Source organism: Tamandua tetradactyla, chromosome 6, assembly GCF_023851605.1.
Source record: "Tamandua tetradactyla isolate mTamTet1 chromosome 6, mTamTet1.pri, whole genome shotgun sequence".
In the NCBI taxonomy this organism is placed as follows: Eukaryota; Metazoa; Chordata; class Mammalia; order Pilosa; family Myrmecophagidae; genus Tamandua; species Tamandua tetradactyla.
The window spans coordinates 114595880-114614304 of NC_135332.1; the positions used below are offsets into that span (position 1 = coordinate 114595880).

At 36.9% G+C, this 18425-nt stretch overlaps 2 protein-coding genes across 10 annotated transcripts in view; one reads left to right on the top strand and one right to left on the bottom strand.

Moving 5' to 3' along the window:
* Window positions 1-740, bottom strand: part of LACTB2 (lactamase beta 2) — a 57545-nt gene extending 56805 nt beyond the window's left edge. Inside the window, exon 1 of one of the 2 annotated variants that reach the window (XM_077166974.1) lies at window positions 558-740. In XM_077166974.1, the coding sequence (XP_077023089.1) occupies window positions 558-679 (122 nt within the window). In that variant the 5' untranslated portion in view covers window positions 680-740. The remainder of the gene's footprint in view (window positions 1-557) is intronic. The other variant, XM_077166973.1, reaches the window with a different exon arrangement.
* Window positions 741-825: 85 nt separating this feature from the next.
* The window catches only part of XKR9 (XK related 9), a 512237-nt gene continuing 494637 nt past the window's right edge, over window positions 826-18425 (top strand). For 7 of the 8 annotated variants that reach the window (XR_013178248.1, XR_013178251.1, XR_013178249.1 and 4 more), the window contains exons 1-3: window positions 826-999; window positions 3950-4030; window positions 10202-10745. Coding sequence is in view for 3 of the 8 variants with exons in the window: in XM_077166980.1 (XP_077023095.1) it covers window positions 10474-10745 (272 nt within the window). In the remaining 5 variants the exon portion in view is untranslated. Of the gene's footprint in view, window positions 1004-3949; window positions 4031-10201; window positions 10746-18425 lie in introns of all 8 variants that reach the window. The other variant, XM_077166977.1, reaches the window with a different exon arrangement.

Genomic DNA, 18425 nt, shown 5'->3' on the forward strand with positions numbered 1-18425 from the left:
TCCTCCTTCCCACGTACTAAGGGACCCCCCTTTCGGGTTTACAAAGTCCTGCAATTTGGAAGCAAGAAAATCCTGCCCTCTGCTGCCCGAGATAAGAAAAAGGCCTTAGCCCAATTAACTGCTTTTGTTAAGTAAAGTTATACTCCGGGCCAGAGACCAAGGAGAGCAAAGTAAACACTTTCTTAGACTCAGTAATTCCAGATGATCCCGACTTCCCAACAGCTTAAACATGCTCACCCGGGCATTTAAAAATCAAGCAAAGTAAGCTGGATTTAAAGGCAGGAAGTGAAGATTTTCCCCATTATTTCCTTCTCATTAGCCATTTGCAAGTTAGTGGGGTTACTACTCGGAAGTAGTGATTTAGGGGATCTCCGGAGCCGGGACGTCTGCTTGGGGCCCTGAGTAGGGCTGCTCCCCACCTGGGCCAGGACGCCGCGCTCGCCCGGGGCCGCGCACACTCTCCTCTTGGGGCGCGCAGTCAGCGCAGCCCCAGTCCCAGCCCCGCCGAGCTCCGCGGACGGGTGTGTGTGTTGGGGGGGTGGGGGTGGGACGTTTACCTGGGCCCGGTCCCCACCAGGTAGGTGTTGGTGCCCTGCAGGGTCATAGGACCCGGGTTACAGCCCAGCACGCGCACTACACGACCAGACAGCCGCTCGATACGCTGAAGCGTGGCAGCCATTTCTGCCTCCTTAGCAGTGGGCCAGAGGTCACGTGACGCAGCACCAGCTGTGGCAGGGGGGAGTCCGCGGCTGTGCTCGGGGCGGGGCCGCAGTCACGTGACGTCACGCGAGCGGCGAGGCCGCAGTCACGTGATGCTACCTCGCGGGAGGGAGTTGGAGGGCGCGTGGCGTGAGGCGAGGCTGGGCTCGCACTGGCGGCGTACTGCCACCTGTCACAGAGCTTTCTTCCTCCACGGGAGTTTGCGTACAGCAGCCGATTTTATCCGAGTAGACAAGAGACATTTGGACCTGGGAAATCGTGTGATGCAGGAAGGGTCAGGCAGGTTTGGGATTAGTTATTGATACTAAGTACGAGGAAGGTTCGCTCCTGCTTTTTAGGCAATGGGGGTGAGAGAAAAGTAGCCTATTTATCTTTTATAATAGGAATAACTAATGTTTTCTTACTGCTAGGATACGTGCTTTTTACAAACATCGCAATTCTCACAATTATAAGGGGTAGGTACTATGGTCTTCATTTTACAGATGAGAAACGGAGCCTTGGAGAATTGCACAGGTGGTGTAAACACAACGGGTCTGCGCCTAGAGCCTTGTTGGTAGCTGCCTTGCACCAACACTTGCCCCGATTTGGGGGAGATTCATAGCTTCCTCCCTCCTCCGTCTCCCTTCCGCGCTGCCGTCTGTCCAGGAAAGTAGGTCTAACTTGTGGGGGAGTTCTGTACCCATGATGGAAGGGATTTATTTTCTCTAAGCAAGCTTTTCTAATCTGCAGAGTAACTTCTGCTATAGTATTAACAACCACTCCCATTTTAAAAATAATTGAATTATAATTTACCTAAAAGAAAATGCACAGATCCTAAGTGATCATGCCCATCGAATAATGATCTTATGGAACCTAATAATCACTGTCCCAGGAGAGTACATATCCATTACATAGACACTTTTTTTTTTAACTGAGGAGAAATTGACACATTGGGTGCTTGTAGTTCTAAAACATAGGACAAGCATTTTTAACTTTCCTTTTTGCAGCTATTCTAAAGAACTTATCAGCTAGTTACTTTATAAAGTGTATTTATGTTACAGATCAACAGTTTAATATATACAGAGTTTGTTGAAAGACACCTGTTTTGTGTGTGGGAACTTTCTTTGCCTTGTATCTCAGGATTTATATATATATATATTTAAATTCTTTAATGCAGTGCATGATTACTTTTCATCATATAGCTGTGCATTTATCATCACAATCGACTTTTTCTTTTTAGTGAAAACTAACATATACACAAAACAATAAGTTTCAACGCACAGTGCAACAATTACTTGTAGAACAGATTTCAGAGTTTGGTGTGGGTTACAATTCCACAATTTTAGATTTTTACTTCTAGCTGCTCTAGGATACTGGAGATTGAAAGAAATACCAATATAATGATTCAGCAATCATACTCATATGTTAAACCCTACCTTCTCTGTATAACCCCACCATCACCTTCTCAAGATACATTTTTAATGGAAAAGCATTAAAACCTTTCTGAAATAATCATATACATTATCCCTGTTTCATATAGGAAGGCAAGACATTTGCCTTTATTTAAAAAAAAGTCTTGGAGTAACATCAGACTCCCCCTACATCTTGCATTTGCAACCTACCAATGCTATTTATTTGTAGGCCTCAATTAATGGTTATTAAGGCTAAAATCTACTTCCATCCTCCATTTAAAAAATCTTTGTTGCAAAGTCAATTTCTTGGAGAAGACAGTGGGCTAGTAATTTCTGAATCATAGAGCTTTTCCCTGAAGCTCTTGGGCAGCTCTTTTACCTTATACCTTAGTTTTAAAAAAATGTCCCTTGTGTATTTCATCTTATTTAATCCATTGCTAAGCTCCTAATTTGACAGATGAATAAATGGGCCCAACAATTATTTAAAAGTTTAGTGACTTGCATAGGATTATACATGGAGATACTACCAGAAGAGCAGGAATAGATGCTGAGAGAGGGTACGTGCTGAACTTGATTTAAACAAGTTGAAATTGAGGTGATTGTGGGATATCCCAGTAAGGAAACATGTAGGCCATTGGATATGTGGCTTGACCTGCGAAGAAAGATCTAGGCTACAAATACAAAATTGAGTATTTGTGAATCTGGTTTAGTAATGTGAGCTGAAGTTTAAATGAATTCCTTTCCAGGATATAAGACCAAAGGTTCTTACGTTCCATCCAGTTCTATTTAACAACCATTATTGTGTACCTGCAACATGCAAAGTATTGTGGTAGACATATTTAGGGGCATGTTAAAGATGAATAAGACAGTTTTTGTTTTTAGAGGCTTGGGGGAGACATACATAACATTATTTTAAGGCATAGACAGGTAAGAAGAGAAATAAGTGATGGGAAAGTAAGAAGGAAGGGAAAAGTCATATTGATTGGGAAGATCTAAGACAGCTTAAAAGTGGTGTTTTTTTTTTTTTTTGTATGGGTAGGTACTGGGAATCAAACCCAGGTCTCCAGCGTGGCAGGGGAGAACTCTGCTTGCTGAGCCACCACAACCCGCCCAAAAGTGATGGGTTTTAAGCTGATTTTTAAAGGATTGATAGAACTCATCAAGTAGGTGGAAGTAGAAAAACATTCTAAACCTTTAATCACTTAAGCAAAGGCTCGGAAAAAAGAAATGTAGTGTTTGTTTTTGGAATAGAGACCAACAATCACATTCTTGGGATGTGAGAGGGTGTACAGGTTGAAAAAGTAGATAAGACTAAGTTAATGGTAATTTGTAAATTCTTTATCAGAGTATTTCTAATTCAAGAATCTATTTCTCTTTCTTTTAAACATGAACTATTATCCACTTGTATATGCTGTGGGGCAAATTCTGTTTTCTTAAGACATAATTGATTAATAAAGCTATTGATAAATATGTAACCTTGTCAAACTATAAAAGGTGCCATGTTGGGCGGGCCGCGGTGGCTCAGCGGGCAAGAGTGCTTGCCTGCCATGCCGGAGGACCCCGGTTCGATTCCCGGCCCTAGCCCATGTAAAAAACAAACAAACAAACAAACAAAATATAATAAAACAAGAAAATGTTTAAAAAAAAAAAAAAAAAAGGTGCCATGTTATCCTTTCCCTCAATATAATAGTTATAAAGGGGTGTTACTGTAGTGACGATGATATAGACTCTATTACCACTAGATTGGACAGTGCCACCTGTGACTAACAGGTGATTTCAGTTTCTTTTTCGTATTAATCTTAAAGGTTTACATGCCCTTTAATTATACTTGTTTTCAGTGAAGAAGAAATAAAAGATTCACAGGATGAAGATTTTCCAGAAACGATTTTGAGTTAAAGAAGGCTGTTTGTGTTTGATAAGTAAGTGTACATTTCGTGTGTTTTTTTAAATGTGGTGTATGAGTAAAAGTTTGCTAGTTTTTACTTCTTGTTTCTCTTCTTTTCAGTGAGATTATGTACAGGGGGCAAAGGTTATACATTTTGGCTAGCAGCCAAATACAACACAAGGGCATGATTCTGAATGAAATTGGATTGAAACTGACCTATTAAGTAAATAAGTGTCAGAAGTTTTGAAGCCAAATTTTGTAGGTGGCATTATTTCTCCTAAGGTGGTGCTGGAACAGTGTCAAATTGTGGAAAAGGAGATGAACTAACCTTCTTATAAGTTTTACAACTATGTAGTTCCTGAAAGAGCTCTCGCCTTCTTTATGAGAGCTGCTTTATTAATTAGCTTGGTGTGTAGGTTTCATTCCAGTTGGCAGTGTATTCTACATGACTAAATTAAAAATATAGAGGTTGCGTTTTCAGATTAGTCTAGTGATTCTGATGTTCTGCCAAGAATTCAGTGTCTAAATTTCTTAGAAATTATTCTGCCCGTCTCTTAAAACTTAACTCAGAACTGCTTCTGTTTTCCTTATCCATGCCAGGTAAAGGAAGCTCTCTTTATCTGTAGAGAGATTAAGTAAAACAGACTTTGAGTTTTCAGGTATTATAGTCTGTAATTTTAAGAACATTTTCCGCATTCAGCATCATTGTAAATGAAATTTTAGTTCAACTACTGCATTATAGTAGAGAGTTTTACTCTTGAATGTGTTTTCTGATTATAAAATTTAGCTGAGAAAAGTCAGTAGAAAGTAAGTTAAAGCTTTTTTGCTAAGGGTCTAGTATCACCTCATTTGAACTTCTGACTACATTCCCCCCTTCCTTTTATTGCTTTTAAATAAAAATAATACACTGTAGTTTCTGTCTATCTCAAATCTATAGACTGTCATGCCCTAATGACATTTTCAGACAACTATTAAAATTTTTCTGTTCTCCCTTCACAGACTGTATATTGTTTTGTTATAGTTACAAATCCAAGCATTGGAGCCCCACAGACCTACCTAGTCTATATTTCCAAGCCTAAATTTTCTGGTCTTTAAAATGGGGCCAATAATAACCCTTCTCATGGAGATTTGTGAAGATTAAATGAAGTAATGTCTGGAAAGTACTTAACAGGTAGTAAACACTCCGCAATGGTAGCTATTATTATTATTATTATTATTACTGTTTTCCCACTATATATGCAATGTTTCCCCTCTAGATAGTAAATCTTAAGGAATTACACTTTTTAGAATGATGTTGGATCAGAATTTGTATACAAATTAAACGTTATCATACTAAGGAATCGGCTATATGTTTTTTTTTATTTTTTATTATTTTTATTTTTTATTAACGGAAAGAAAAAAAAAAGAAATTAACACAACATTTAGAAATCATACCATTCTACATATGCACTCAGTAATTCTTAACATCATCACATAGATGCATGATCATTGTTTCTTAGTACATTTGCATCGGTTTAGAGGAACTAGCAACACAACAGAAAAAGATATAAAATGTTAATATAAAGAAAAGAAATAAAAGTAGTAGTAATAGTAAAAAACAACAACAACAAACAAACCAACAAGCAAACAAAAACAAAAAAAACCCTATAGCTCAGATGCAGCTTCATTCAGTATTTTAACATGATTACTTTACAATGAGGTATTATTGTGCTGTCCATTTTTGAGTTTTTGTATCTAGTCCTGTTGCACAGTCTGTATCCCTTCAGCTTCAATTACCCGTTGTCTTACCCTGTTTCTAACTCCTGCTGAACTCTGTTACCAATGACATATTTCAAGTTTATTCTCGAATGTCCGTTCACATCAGTGGGACCATACAGTATTTGTCCTTTAGTTTTTGGCTGGATTCACTCAGCATAATATTCTCTAGGTCCATCCATGTTATTACATGGTTCATGGAATCGGCTATATTTTGTGGAACTTTTATTTCTGGAGAACATACTTGAAATCTAGTACTTTAGATGTTAGAACTAGTTGTTCCTTACACCTGGAAAGCTTTTCCATTTGACATCCACGTGGCTGTTTTTCTACCACTCACATACTGCCTTCTCCTGAGGACTGCCTTGACATTGTAATTAAAATTGCAACACATGATGTGCCCATATCGACTACAACTTGATTTCTTACCATAGTCTATGTTTTTCCCAAAGCACTTATCACCATCTAATTTCATTACTAATTGGCTGTCTTCCTCCTCTAGGATGTAAATTCCACAAGGGCAGAATTTTTGCCTCTGTTGTCACTTGATTTATCTCAAGAACCTAAAACATCGTGTGATAGGTTCTGAGTAAATACTTAATTCAATTGAACATAACCTTTTGACTAAATCTCATCTTTCTAACCCCCTTGCTTACTTGGGCACAGTGCCTTTTATTTTAAGATATTCTACTGCAGGGAAATTCACGGCTCACTAGATTGAAAAAATTAAGGTTTTAAAATTATTTTTTTCTATCCTACCTACTGCAGCGTTCTTGGCAGGAAAAGAGTAAATATGAACTTTTTCTGTAAGAACAGTGAAATGCCTTTTAATATTATTCTGAAGGCTTTTAAATGAAATAGTTAAAAGAGGTAATAATGACAAGAACCCTATAAGTATTAGTCTCTGTGTGTTTTTAATAAAACTCTCCTCCCCCCACTCCTGGTTTTTAAGGTAATAAGTGTTTTTAATAGAAATAATGAAGAAAAAAATTCATTTATAATACCATTCATTCCCCAGATTTAACCACTGTTAACATTTTTAGTATTTGCCCCATTCATTTTTCCTTATATTTTCAAAGCTCTGGGATCATATTATATCACATTTTCACTTAACATTATATAAAAAGAAGGCAAAGATTGTAAACTCAGATGCTTACAGAGGTCAGGCAGAGAAGGTAATAATGATAACTAACATTTATTGAGCCCCAGCTCTATGCCAATACTTTTCTGGTTGTTATATGCATTATTTGTATTATCCTGCTTAACCTTCACAGTGCCTTATGAGATATATACCATTATTATCTCCATTTTTCATGTGAAACAACAAGTCACCAGGAGGTAAGATAGCATCCTTAAGGATACACAGTTAGTAGGTAGCTACATTAGCATTGAGACCCACTATTGAATGAGTGAAGTGGGCTAGATGGCTACTGGGGTGAACTGGAGAAAGCATGCGCCATCTAGAAGAGGCAGCCACTGCTTGTGAGGAAATGCTGGTCTAGTGTATCAAAGCTTCTAGTTTTTGATAGCAGTCAGAAATCTGGATTTTTATGTGAGAAATTGGCAATTAGTTAGGAAGGCAGCAAACATTGTTGAGTCAAACAAATCTTATTTGCTGATTGGATGCAGCCCACATCTATAAAATAGGGATCATAATAGTAGCATCCACTGCCTATGGTTAATATGAAAATTAAATGGGGGCATTTTATATACAACATTTAGCTTAATAATGCATTCTCCAGTCATCAAAATTCTTCATAAGCATCATTTTCTATTGTTTTTATTTTAATAAACTTTATTAATAGTCTGTGTCTGTTTTTAAAAAGTCAGACAATAAAGAAGTATATTGAGTAAACCATTGAAGTTAGATTTTACATTCTACTCCCAACTTCACTCCCCTAGTATTTATCCTTTTGCTACTTTTTTTTTTTTTAAGGTTTTTATAGAGACTTTATTCTTTTTTTTTTAGAACATTTGCATCACATTTTATTGTATAGTATAACATATATACAAAGCAAAGAAATAAAAAAGCAATAGTTTTCAAAGCACTCTTCAACAAGTAGTTACAGGACAGATCCCAGAGTTTGTCAGGGGCTACCATTCAATCCTTTCATATTTTTCCTTCTAGCTGCTCCAGAATATAGGAGGCTAGAGGGCTTAAATACTTTTTTATCATCACAATCGACTTTTTCTGCCTTCTTTTTTTGCAAAGAATAACATATATACAAAAAGTATGAATTTCCAAGCACAGCACCACCATTAGTTATAGAACATATTTCAGACTTTGACATGGGTTACAATTTCACAATTTTAGGTTTTTACTTTTAGCTGCTCTAAAATACTGGAGACTAAAAGAGTTATCAGTTTAATGATTCAGCATTCATATTCATTTGTTAAGTCCTATCTTCTGTGTATAATTCTACCATCACCTTTGGTCTTTCCATACCTCTCACTGAGGTTGTTTGGGCTATGGCAATTCTAAGTTTTTCATATTGGAAGGGTCTGTCACTAATATGGGGTAGGGAGATGGAACTATCTGATGTTCTGAAGAGACTGGGCTATGTTTCAGGACTTATCTGGACCAGGGACCCCTCTGAAGGTTGTAGGATTCTGGCAAGTTACTCTAGTGCCTGGAACTCTTGTGGAATCTTATAAATTGCCCTAGGTGTTCTTTAGGATTGACTGGAATGGTCCTGGTTGGGGGTTGGCAAGTTATGATAGGTAGCAAGGTCTACCTGAAGCTAGTGTAAGAACAACCTCCAGAGTAGCCTCTCGACTCTATTTGAACTCTCTCTGCCACTGATACTTTATTAATTACACTTCTTTTCCCCCTTTTGGTCAGGATGTAATTGCTGATCTCATGGTGCCAGGTCTGGGTTCATCCTTGGGAGTCATCTCCCACCTCACCAGGGAGACTTTCGCCCTTGGATGTCATGTCCCACATAGTCGGGAGGGCAATAATTTCACTTGCAGAGTTGGACTTAGAGAGACAGGCCACATCTGAGCAACAACAGAGGTCCTTCAGAAGTAACTCTTAGGCATGCCTTTAGGTAGTCTAAGCTTCTCCGCTACCTACATAAGCTTCACAAGAGTAAGCCTCCTGATCAAGCGCATGGCCTATTGATTTGGGTGTCCCTAGAGTTTGACACAGTTTCAGGGGATTCCCTGATGGTAAGGTTTAATAGTTCCATATTTGTTCTCCCCTACCTCAGGGGACTTTGGCAGTACTTTTTTATTATCTGCTTAATATACTCTAGGATGTTACCAGGCATTACAATAATCTATACAGGATTAAAAGACCTCTTTTTTATTCTGTGCTTCCTGTGTTTCAGTTGTTCAAATGAGCTATAATAGGTTGAATTAGATTATGCACTACCAAAAATTTCAGTTCCAGATTAAATAAACCTTTCTTCTTTTGGTCTCAAAGAGTATGTGTGGTTCTAAAATATAGACACTGTCTTCCTTACCCCTATGTTCTGAATTACTTTAACCCCAACCTGTTTGGCTTTGTTCTTATCTCTAAATATCAGGTTATATGTATATATATATATATATAATAATCACCACTCTGGACTTAATGTGCCTGCTCTAAAATTTACACTCTAGGTTCCTATTTTGTTATAAGTATTTTCTACAAGTGACCATACCATTGTTGTTTTTGTTTGTTTCTGGCTTACTATGTCTCACCAAATGTCCCAAATATTCATTCACATTGTTGTATGCCTCACGACATTGTTCCTTTCTGTAGCAGCACAACCTTCATTCATAAATATACCCCATCGTTCGCCAATTTACTTCTTCATCAGTACATCCTTCAGCCACCTGCATTCATTGGGCATCATGTAGAGGGCCCAAAGTTCACAGTGCATCAACATTCTCAATTTTAGATAATTTCATTGTTCCCAAGAGAAAAAAATCAATAAACACACCCTCACCAAATAGGAAATCTAAGCCTCCTCTTAACTCTTGTCCCTCACCCCTTATTTACCTTTGCTGTTGCTGTGGTAGTGCTGATGGTTTCCTTTTGAACATAGCTCATAGCATGCAATAGCAGTAGCTACTTGTTTTATTTACTTCATTTGCCATTTATATTTTTAGTAGCTTCATAATATTCTATTTTATGAATGTACCATTATTTACTTTACCATTCCCTTATGTTGATACATTTAATTTACTTCCAATTTTTTTAACACTATAAATGGGGCTCTGATAAATATCTCTGTGAATAAATTATATTTTTAAAAGATAAATAGTCTGATGGGAAGATGTCAGCTGTTAAGTATATTTCCAAGAGTACTTTCCTAGAGTTATTATAAGCACTATATTTAGTGATATGTTCTTTTTCGCAAAAAAGAAGGCTCTGATAAAGTGATGGTCTGGGGGTTTTAAATGTTAACTCAAAATTTTTAGAAACTTATAAATGTGTGTGTGTGTGTGTGTTTCTTTTTAGGTATTGTCATCTGTAATGAAGATCATTGTGAAACAGAAGATTAAGTAAAGCCTTGTAACATTGAATCTGAGTTTGAGATTTAGAAAAGAAAGTTAAAATTAGTCACTTTGGCTTAACTGTTCCAATTTCATAATATCTATTCTTCTAAATAGATTTAATGAGTAGAATTGAAAGTTACTGCCATATCAGAGGACACACTAATCTTTGTTCTGGCAATTAAAAATTCTTATATGAAAAAGAAAGTAAATATCCGAGCGCTATTGTGATTCGTAATGAAATATACCAAATGGAATTTTATGATGTCAGTTCTTGGCATTATAATATATATAATTGATTTGGCTGTGGACCTCTGGGTGTCTGTCAGGTTTTTCCATGAAGGACAATATGTTTTTGGTATTCTAACCATAAGCTTTATGTTGTTTGGAACACTTGTGGTTCAGTGTTTCAGTTATTCTTGGTACAAGGCCGATTTAAAGAAAGCAGGCCAAGAAAGTCAGCAGTTTTTCCTTCTACTTCATTGCTTGCAAGGAGGAGTTTTTACAAGGTGAGTGTAGATGTTTATTAACAATATTTTTTTGATCCAAACAGAAGCCACTTCCTGTTTCTGTATGGTCAGATGTACAAAGGTCTCCTATTTGCATATAGCACAAAGGTTACTTCTCGCTTTTTGAGCCATTTCTACACTGTTAGAATTTCCAGGTTAATTACTAGAATGCTTAAGTTTAATTGATGTAAGTTTATTTTTGTGATATATGCTCACTTTTTTGAGGAAGGAAAAAACACATTTTCTATGTCTTATGAGTCTTCTGTTTTCTATATATTCCAAATCTGTATATTTCTGTATATTCCAAATCTGTTCTGAAAATGTAGTCTATCAATTGCAACTCTGATAGAGCACTTAATTTCCTATACACTTAAGTAAATGAAAATTTTACTGCAATAATGCAGTAGTCATATGGTTAGCTAAATATGAAATCACACGCAGAACTAAAAGTGACCTTAAGAATAATATAGTTCAAAATTTTATTTATTTATTTATATAGTTCAAGAAACTAGGGCCTAAGTCCTGAGAATTATGACTCTCTTTATATTTAAATTCATATGACTTTTTCATTATTACCTTAAGGGATTTGATTCTGTTAAAATTGGTATAAATCTTAAAAGTAGAGAGGGAAACAAAGTAGACTATTAGTAGAGGATAGTATCCTTCTTTATAACATTTTGAACTTGGGCTATTTTAATAGCTTACTAGAGGTTAATTTATGATTCTATTCTGTTAAAAAGGAACAGATTCATAGCCATTAGATGAAAGTAGTTTAAAAAGCATTCCAGGCTTTCCTTATGTTAATTAATCAATAATAATAATATTAATGCCATTACATATATATGTATGGATAATTATGTTTTTCAAAATGTTTTCATATACTTTATCTCTTTAAATGCTAGAATTTTCAAGGTTATAATATGTAAGAGAAACAGAATGTGCAATGAGAAGAAAGTTTATAGGTTTTAGGGAAGCTGAGAAGAATGTGCTTTCGATGTTGATATTGGAAGTTAGTTTTAGAACCAGAATTCTCATTAAGATGAAAATGTTTAAAGGGATGAGTAAAAGTTAGTCCTGATAAGTAAATAGATGTATAATGAGTAAAGTTTAATGAGGATTCTGTATGAGTAATAATGAAAATTAAGTAGTAGTAGTAGTTAGAAAAGGATTAAAATAGCTCTTATAGAGAGTTTAAAAATATGGTAAATTTCTCTTATTTGCTGTTCTATTAATGGAAAATTTTCATACTACAGAACTAGTTTCACTGCTGTTTTAAATGATGACTTTCAGGTACTGCAAGACATTATGTTATGAAAGAAAGGGCACATTGCCTTGGTTTTTGGTATCCCCTGGCATAGCTAGTAATTTTTTATTGAATGCCTGACATTTTATATAAAAATTATAGAGGTTCCAGGTCATATTGTTTATCATTTTTTTTGCTAGGTGTTTAGAGTCAGGGCCAGCCTACTTTTGGTTCATCACAGTTTGAAAGTGTGCAGCTTTCCAGGGCTCTGAGTGTCTGCTGTGGTCATCCCAACCTATAGGTTCTAAACACTATCTCCTTGACACCACAAGACTGACAGAAACTCTGCTCTGCCTTTCCAAGACTTTGTTTAGCTTTTTAGCCTCTCTTTTAAAGGTTTCAGAACTTGGTAAGTGTCTTGATGGGAAAACTGAGTTTTAGGTCCCTTAGTCTCCAAAACCTCTGCTAGTTTTCTGTTCCTTAACATTAGCCCTTTGCCTGAGCAAAATCCAGATTGTTAAACCTCTTATCCTGGGTAACAGAGTCAGCAAATAGCCTCAAGCAACAAGGATCTGAAAAAACATTTTCTCAGCTCCTGGTTTTTCCCATTGTTTTGTGAGAGCATTAGCCTGCCACCCTATACTGTAGCCTACAGAGCAGTATAGTCCATAACATGCAGACTTCAATGATCACAAGTCTAAAGTTAACTAAAAGCTTTACTGTTCTCGTGAATAATATGAAGACTTCAAAACACTTGAATTCCATTTACCATGTTTCCAACTTATACATTAATACTGCTGGCATTTTAATTCTTGTTTTTTATCTGACTAGATGATATTATTGTTTCTGTTTTATAGTTGAATTTTAATACATTTGTTTATATTTAGTGGTATATTTACTACTCTATTTATTCTTATCCCAAACATTTTTATTCCTGTCCAGATATTTTTTATTCCTTCTCGAATCACAGATTTCTACCTGCGATTGCTTTTCTTCTACTTGCCTGAAGTCCATTTTATAGAATTTCATTTCTTGAGGGTCTGTTGGTGACATCATTATTCAATTTTTGTTTGTCTTAAGATGTCTTTATTTCACCATCTTTCTTCAGATATTTTAGTGGCTTAGAATTCTAGACAAATGGTTATTTTCTCTCTCCATATAGAAGATGTCATTCTCTGGTCTTCTGTTGTTGTTCTTGAGGAGTCAGATGCCATTCTAATGCTACTTTTTAGTTTCCTGCTTGCTGCAGATATTTTCAAGCTTGTCATTTGTTTCTTTAAGCACAGTAACATAGTTGTTTTGTAACTCATGTGTCATAGTTTCAGTATCTGAAGTCTTTTTAGGTTCCTTACTGCTGATTCTGTTACCATTGGATACTCATGGCTTCCTTTCCCTAATATGTAGTATCTGTGATTATGTTTTGGTCGTTGCCCTTGAAAAAATTATTTGTAGGGCTTTCGCTATGGCCTCCTGTTGTAGTTTGCTAAAGCCGTCAGAATGCAATATGCCAGAAATGGAATGACTTTTAAAAAGGAATTTTATTAAGTTGCAAATTTACAGTTCTAAGGCTGTAAAAATGTCCAATTAAGGCATCCCGAGAAAGATACCTTAACTCCAAAGAAAGGGGCCGATGACGTTAGGGCTTTCTCTCTCTGCTGGGTAGGCACACAGGGACCTCTGCTAGCTTTCTCTCCCAGCCTCTTGTTTCATAAAACTCCCCCTGGGGCCTTTTCCTTCTTTATCTCCAAACTCTGGCTGTGTGGACTCTGCTGGCTCTAAAACTTTTTCCAAAATGGCTCCCTCTTCAAGGGCTCTGGTAGGCAACCCCACCTTGCATGGGTGGAGACACATTTCCATGGAAACCATCTAATCAAAAGTTACCACCTGCAATTGGGTGGGTCACATCTCCACGGAAACGATAAAAAAATTCCCACCCAGCAATACTGAATAAGGTTTAAAGAAGTTGAATTTTCTGGGGTACCTAATCACTTCAGACCAGCGCACCTCTTTTGGGTGTTTGAGCTTGTTTCTAGGAGATGCCTAGGAGTTCTAGCAGATGGGGGTTATATTACAAGAAATTCATAACTTGAGGTACCCTGGCCTACATAGGTTATGTGTACATTGGATGTAAATTTGTTCAAGGAAAGTGTCAACAATATATCGATTGCTTTTAAAAAACATCAATTTCCAGCAATCCCATTACTAAGTATATGTTCAGAGGAACCAAAGGTTAGACACAGACATTTGCACAGTGATGTTTATTGCAGCATTATTTACAATTGCAAAGAGATGGAAATAACCCAAATGTTCATCAGCAGATGTGTGGCTAAAAATGCTGTGGTATATACATACAATGGAATATTATCTAGCTGTAAGACCAAATGAAGTCCTGAAGCATGTAACAATGTGGATGAACCTTGAGGATCATTATGCTTTGTGAAATCAGCCAGAGGCAAAAAGAAAACTACTATATGACCTCACTAATGTGAACTGGCATTAATGAGCGAATTATGAGAGTTAAAGTTGAGAATGCAGTATATCAGGAGATAGAAATAGAGCATTTGATGCTAAAGGGGTACAGAATGTTCAGTAGAATTGATTGTATAGATCCAGAAATGGATAGCACAATACTCTCTTATGGTAGCACAATATTTTTTGTAAGAACACTGAACAGAGATGAGTATGAGTATGGTTGAAAGACAAAGATTAGGGGCATACTACACCAAAAGGAAAATTAGAAGATAAAGACTTGACTGTATAATTTTGCAAAATCTAGAGTGGCCAATGATGGTGAGTAAATGTACAAATATAAAAAGTTTTTGCATGAGGGAGAACAAATGAATGTCACTAGTGCAAGATATTAAAAATGGGGTGGTATGTAGGGAAAAAATACCATCAGTGCATCTAGGGTCTGTGATGAACTGTAACATTGTAATATGTTTCCACTGAGTGTAACAAATGCATTATGCCAAAAGTAAATGTAAACCAGTGGGGGATATGGGGGAGGGGTATGGATTCTTAGTAGGAAAAAAAGAAATGTCTTCATATAGATGATGGTGACAAAGGCATGTCAATACACTTAGGTTGGATTGTATGATGTGTGAATAAAACTATTTAAAAATGAGCACAGAGAAACAAGTGCTAGAGAAAATGTGGAGAAAGAGATGTAACTATTCACTGTTGGGAGGGAAACTGAGAGGCACAGCCCCTTGGAGGGCAGCATGTAGTTCCATAGGAGACTAGGGGTGGGGTTGTTATATGATCCTGAAACCCTATTGCTAGGTATAGAACTATAGGAACTGAGAGTGGGGACATGAATGGACATTTGTACACTGGTGTTTATGGTGGCACTGTTCTTTATTTGCAATGGATGGAGATGGCCTAAGGGTACAACAATTGAAGAATGGACAAGGAAACTGTGATGTTTACATAGAATGGATTACTGAGTGGCTGCAAGAAGAAATGAAATTGTGAGGCATACAGCTAGGTGAATGAACCTTAAGTACAGTGTGTTCAATGAAATGTCAGAAACAAAAAGACAAACATTATATGCCTTACTTATGGACTAACAATATAAAACTCAGAGACTTGAAGTTGATAATGTGGGTTATCAGGTTGGGACCTATTGTAAAGAGTCCTAGTTTATAACCTCTTATAGCAGTCACATATATTTAGGAGGTGAGGCTGTTATTTCTAAATTCTGAGATACTGAGCTATTTGTATATAACCTGGTCATTGCCTGAAGTTTCGGGTATTTATGTGACACCTGAGACTCGGAATTAGGGTACTGAAGTTATGAAAGCTAGTACTATCCCAATCAGCAACTGTTAAGAAAGCTTAAAAAGTGATCAGATTTTGTCTAAAGATATGAATGAATGTGATCTATATAGGACTAAGGTAAATCAGATTACTGGATAAAGGATGAGATGGCCATATTTTCAAACTTCAACTTCTGTGCGAGACCCAAGAGAGAGAGGTTTATTTGTTGCAAAATTTATATTTTGGGTAGTGCATTTCCTAATTTAACTTGTATGGTCAGTTTAGTTGAACACTGTAAGTACATGGAAAATTGAATAGAGTGTGAGACTTTGTTGGTTTGTCCAGGTTAGTATAATACCCTGATATATCCAAGAAAAATTTGGACAGTAAATAAAGGAGTATTTGCAAAGTACCTTGGGGCACTGGGGAGGAAGGAAGAAATATTTAGCTTCCCCAGTTGGAGAATTTCTGTATCCAAGCAATGGATACAACCAAATCAATAGGCCAAGCCCTCGATCTTGAGGTTCACCCTATGAAACTTATTCCTGCAAAGAATAGGCTGAGCCTATTTAAAATAAGGCCTAAGAGTCACCTCCAGAGAATCTTTTTTCTTGATCAGATGTGGCCTCTCTCTCTCTAAGCTGATGAGGCAAGTGAACTCACCCCCTACATGGGACATGATTCCCAGGGGTAATCCCTGGCAATATGGGACAGAATCCCAGGATGAGCTGAGACCCAACATCAAGGAATTGAGAAAGCGTTCTCAAACACTTAGTTCCTCCAGGTATATACTGAGCAACAGGGTTTCAGGATCATATGGCAACCCAACCCCTGGCCTCCTGTGGAACCACCACACTGCCCTCCAAGGGGCTGTACCTCTCAGTTTCCCTACCAACAGTGCATAGGTACATCTCTTTCTCTAGCACGCATTTCTCTCTGTTCTTTTTTTTTTTTTTTTCCCACATGGGCAAGCATTGGGAATCGAACTCGGGTCTCCTGCATGGCAGGGAGAACTGTGCCACTGAGCCATCATTGCACTGCCCTTCTCTGTTCATTTTTAAACAAATTAATTCACACATCATACAATCCAACATAAGTGTATTGACATGCCTTCACCAGCATCATCTATATGAAGACATTTCCTTTTCTTCCACAAAGAATCCATACCCCTTTCTCATGCCCCTCGCGTGTTGATGTTCAGTTTTGACATAATGCCTTTGTTACATTCAGTGGAAACATATTACAGTATTACTGTTGACTGTTGACCCTAGCGTGCATTGATTGTACTTTTTCCCATATACCATCTAATTTCAACACCTTGCAATATGAGCATTCATGTTTTCTCCCTCATGCAAAAACGTTTTTATATTTGTACATTTACTCACCAGCATTGCCTACTCTAGCCATTCCTAAATTATACTGTCTCAGTCTTTATCCTCCAACTTTCCTTCTGGTTTCATGTATGCCCTTCTCCCTGTATCATACTCACATTCAGCTTCATTTAGTACTTATATTATTGTGCTACAATTAGGTAATATAGTGCTATCAATTTTTGAATTTTTGACATCAGTCTTGTTGCACAATCTGTATTCCTTCAGCACAAATTGCCCAATCTCTACCCTATTTCTATCTCCTGATAACCTGTGTTCTTAACTTCAGTTCTCCAGCTTTGCTCATTAATGTTAGTTCATGTTAGTGAGACCATACAATATTTGTCCTTTTGTTACTGGCTAATTTCACTCAGCATAATGTTGAGTTTCATCCACGTTGTTACATGCTTCATGACTTTATTCTGTAATATTCCATTATATGTATATACCACAGCTCATTTAGCCACTCATCCATTGATGGACATTTGGGCTGTTTCCATTTCTTGGCAAGCATAAATAAAACTGCTGTAACGATGGTGTGCAAATGTCCATTTGGGTCCTTGCTGTCAGGTCCTCTGAATACACACCTAGTAATGGGATTGCAGGATCATATGGCAATTCTATACTTAGCTTCCAGAGGAACTGCCAAACTGCCTTACAGAGCAGTTGTACCATTTTACCTTCCCACCAACGGTGGATAAGTGTGCTTCTTTCTCCACATCCTCTACAGCACTTGTTGTTTTCTTTTCTTTTTTTTTTTTTTTTTAATAATAATGACCATTCTAGTGGGTGTCAGATGATATCTCATTGTGGTTTTGATTTGCGTTTCCCTAATAGCCAGTCAAGTTGAGCATCTTTTCATGTGCCTTTTAGCAATTTGTATTTCCTCTTCTGAGAAGTGTCTATTCATGTCTTTTACCCGCTTTTAAATTGGGTTGTTTGTCTTTTTGTTGTTAAGTTGAAGAATCTCTTTATATATTAGGATCCTAAACCCTTGTCTGAAATGTGGTTTCTAGATATTGTTTCCCATTGTGTAGGCTGCCTTTTTACATTCTCGACAAAGTTTTTGATGCATAAAAGTGTTTAGTTTTAAGGAGTTCCCATTTATCTATTTCATTTTTCAGTGCTTATGTTTGGGGTGTAAGGTCTAGGAAACAACGTCCTATTACAAGTTTATAAGATATTTACCTACATTTTTGTTCTAGTTTGCTAGCTGCCGGAATGCAACACACCAGAAATAGATTGGCTTTTAATAAAAGGGGATTTATTTCATTAGTTCTTCAGAGGAAAGGCAGCTAACTTTCCACT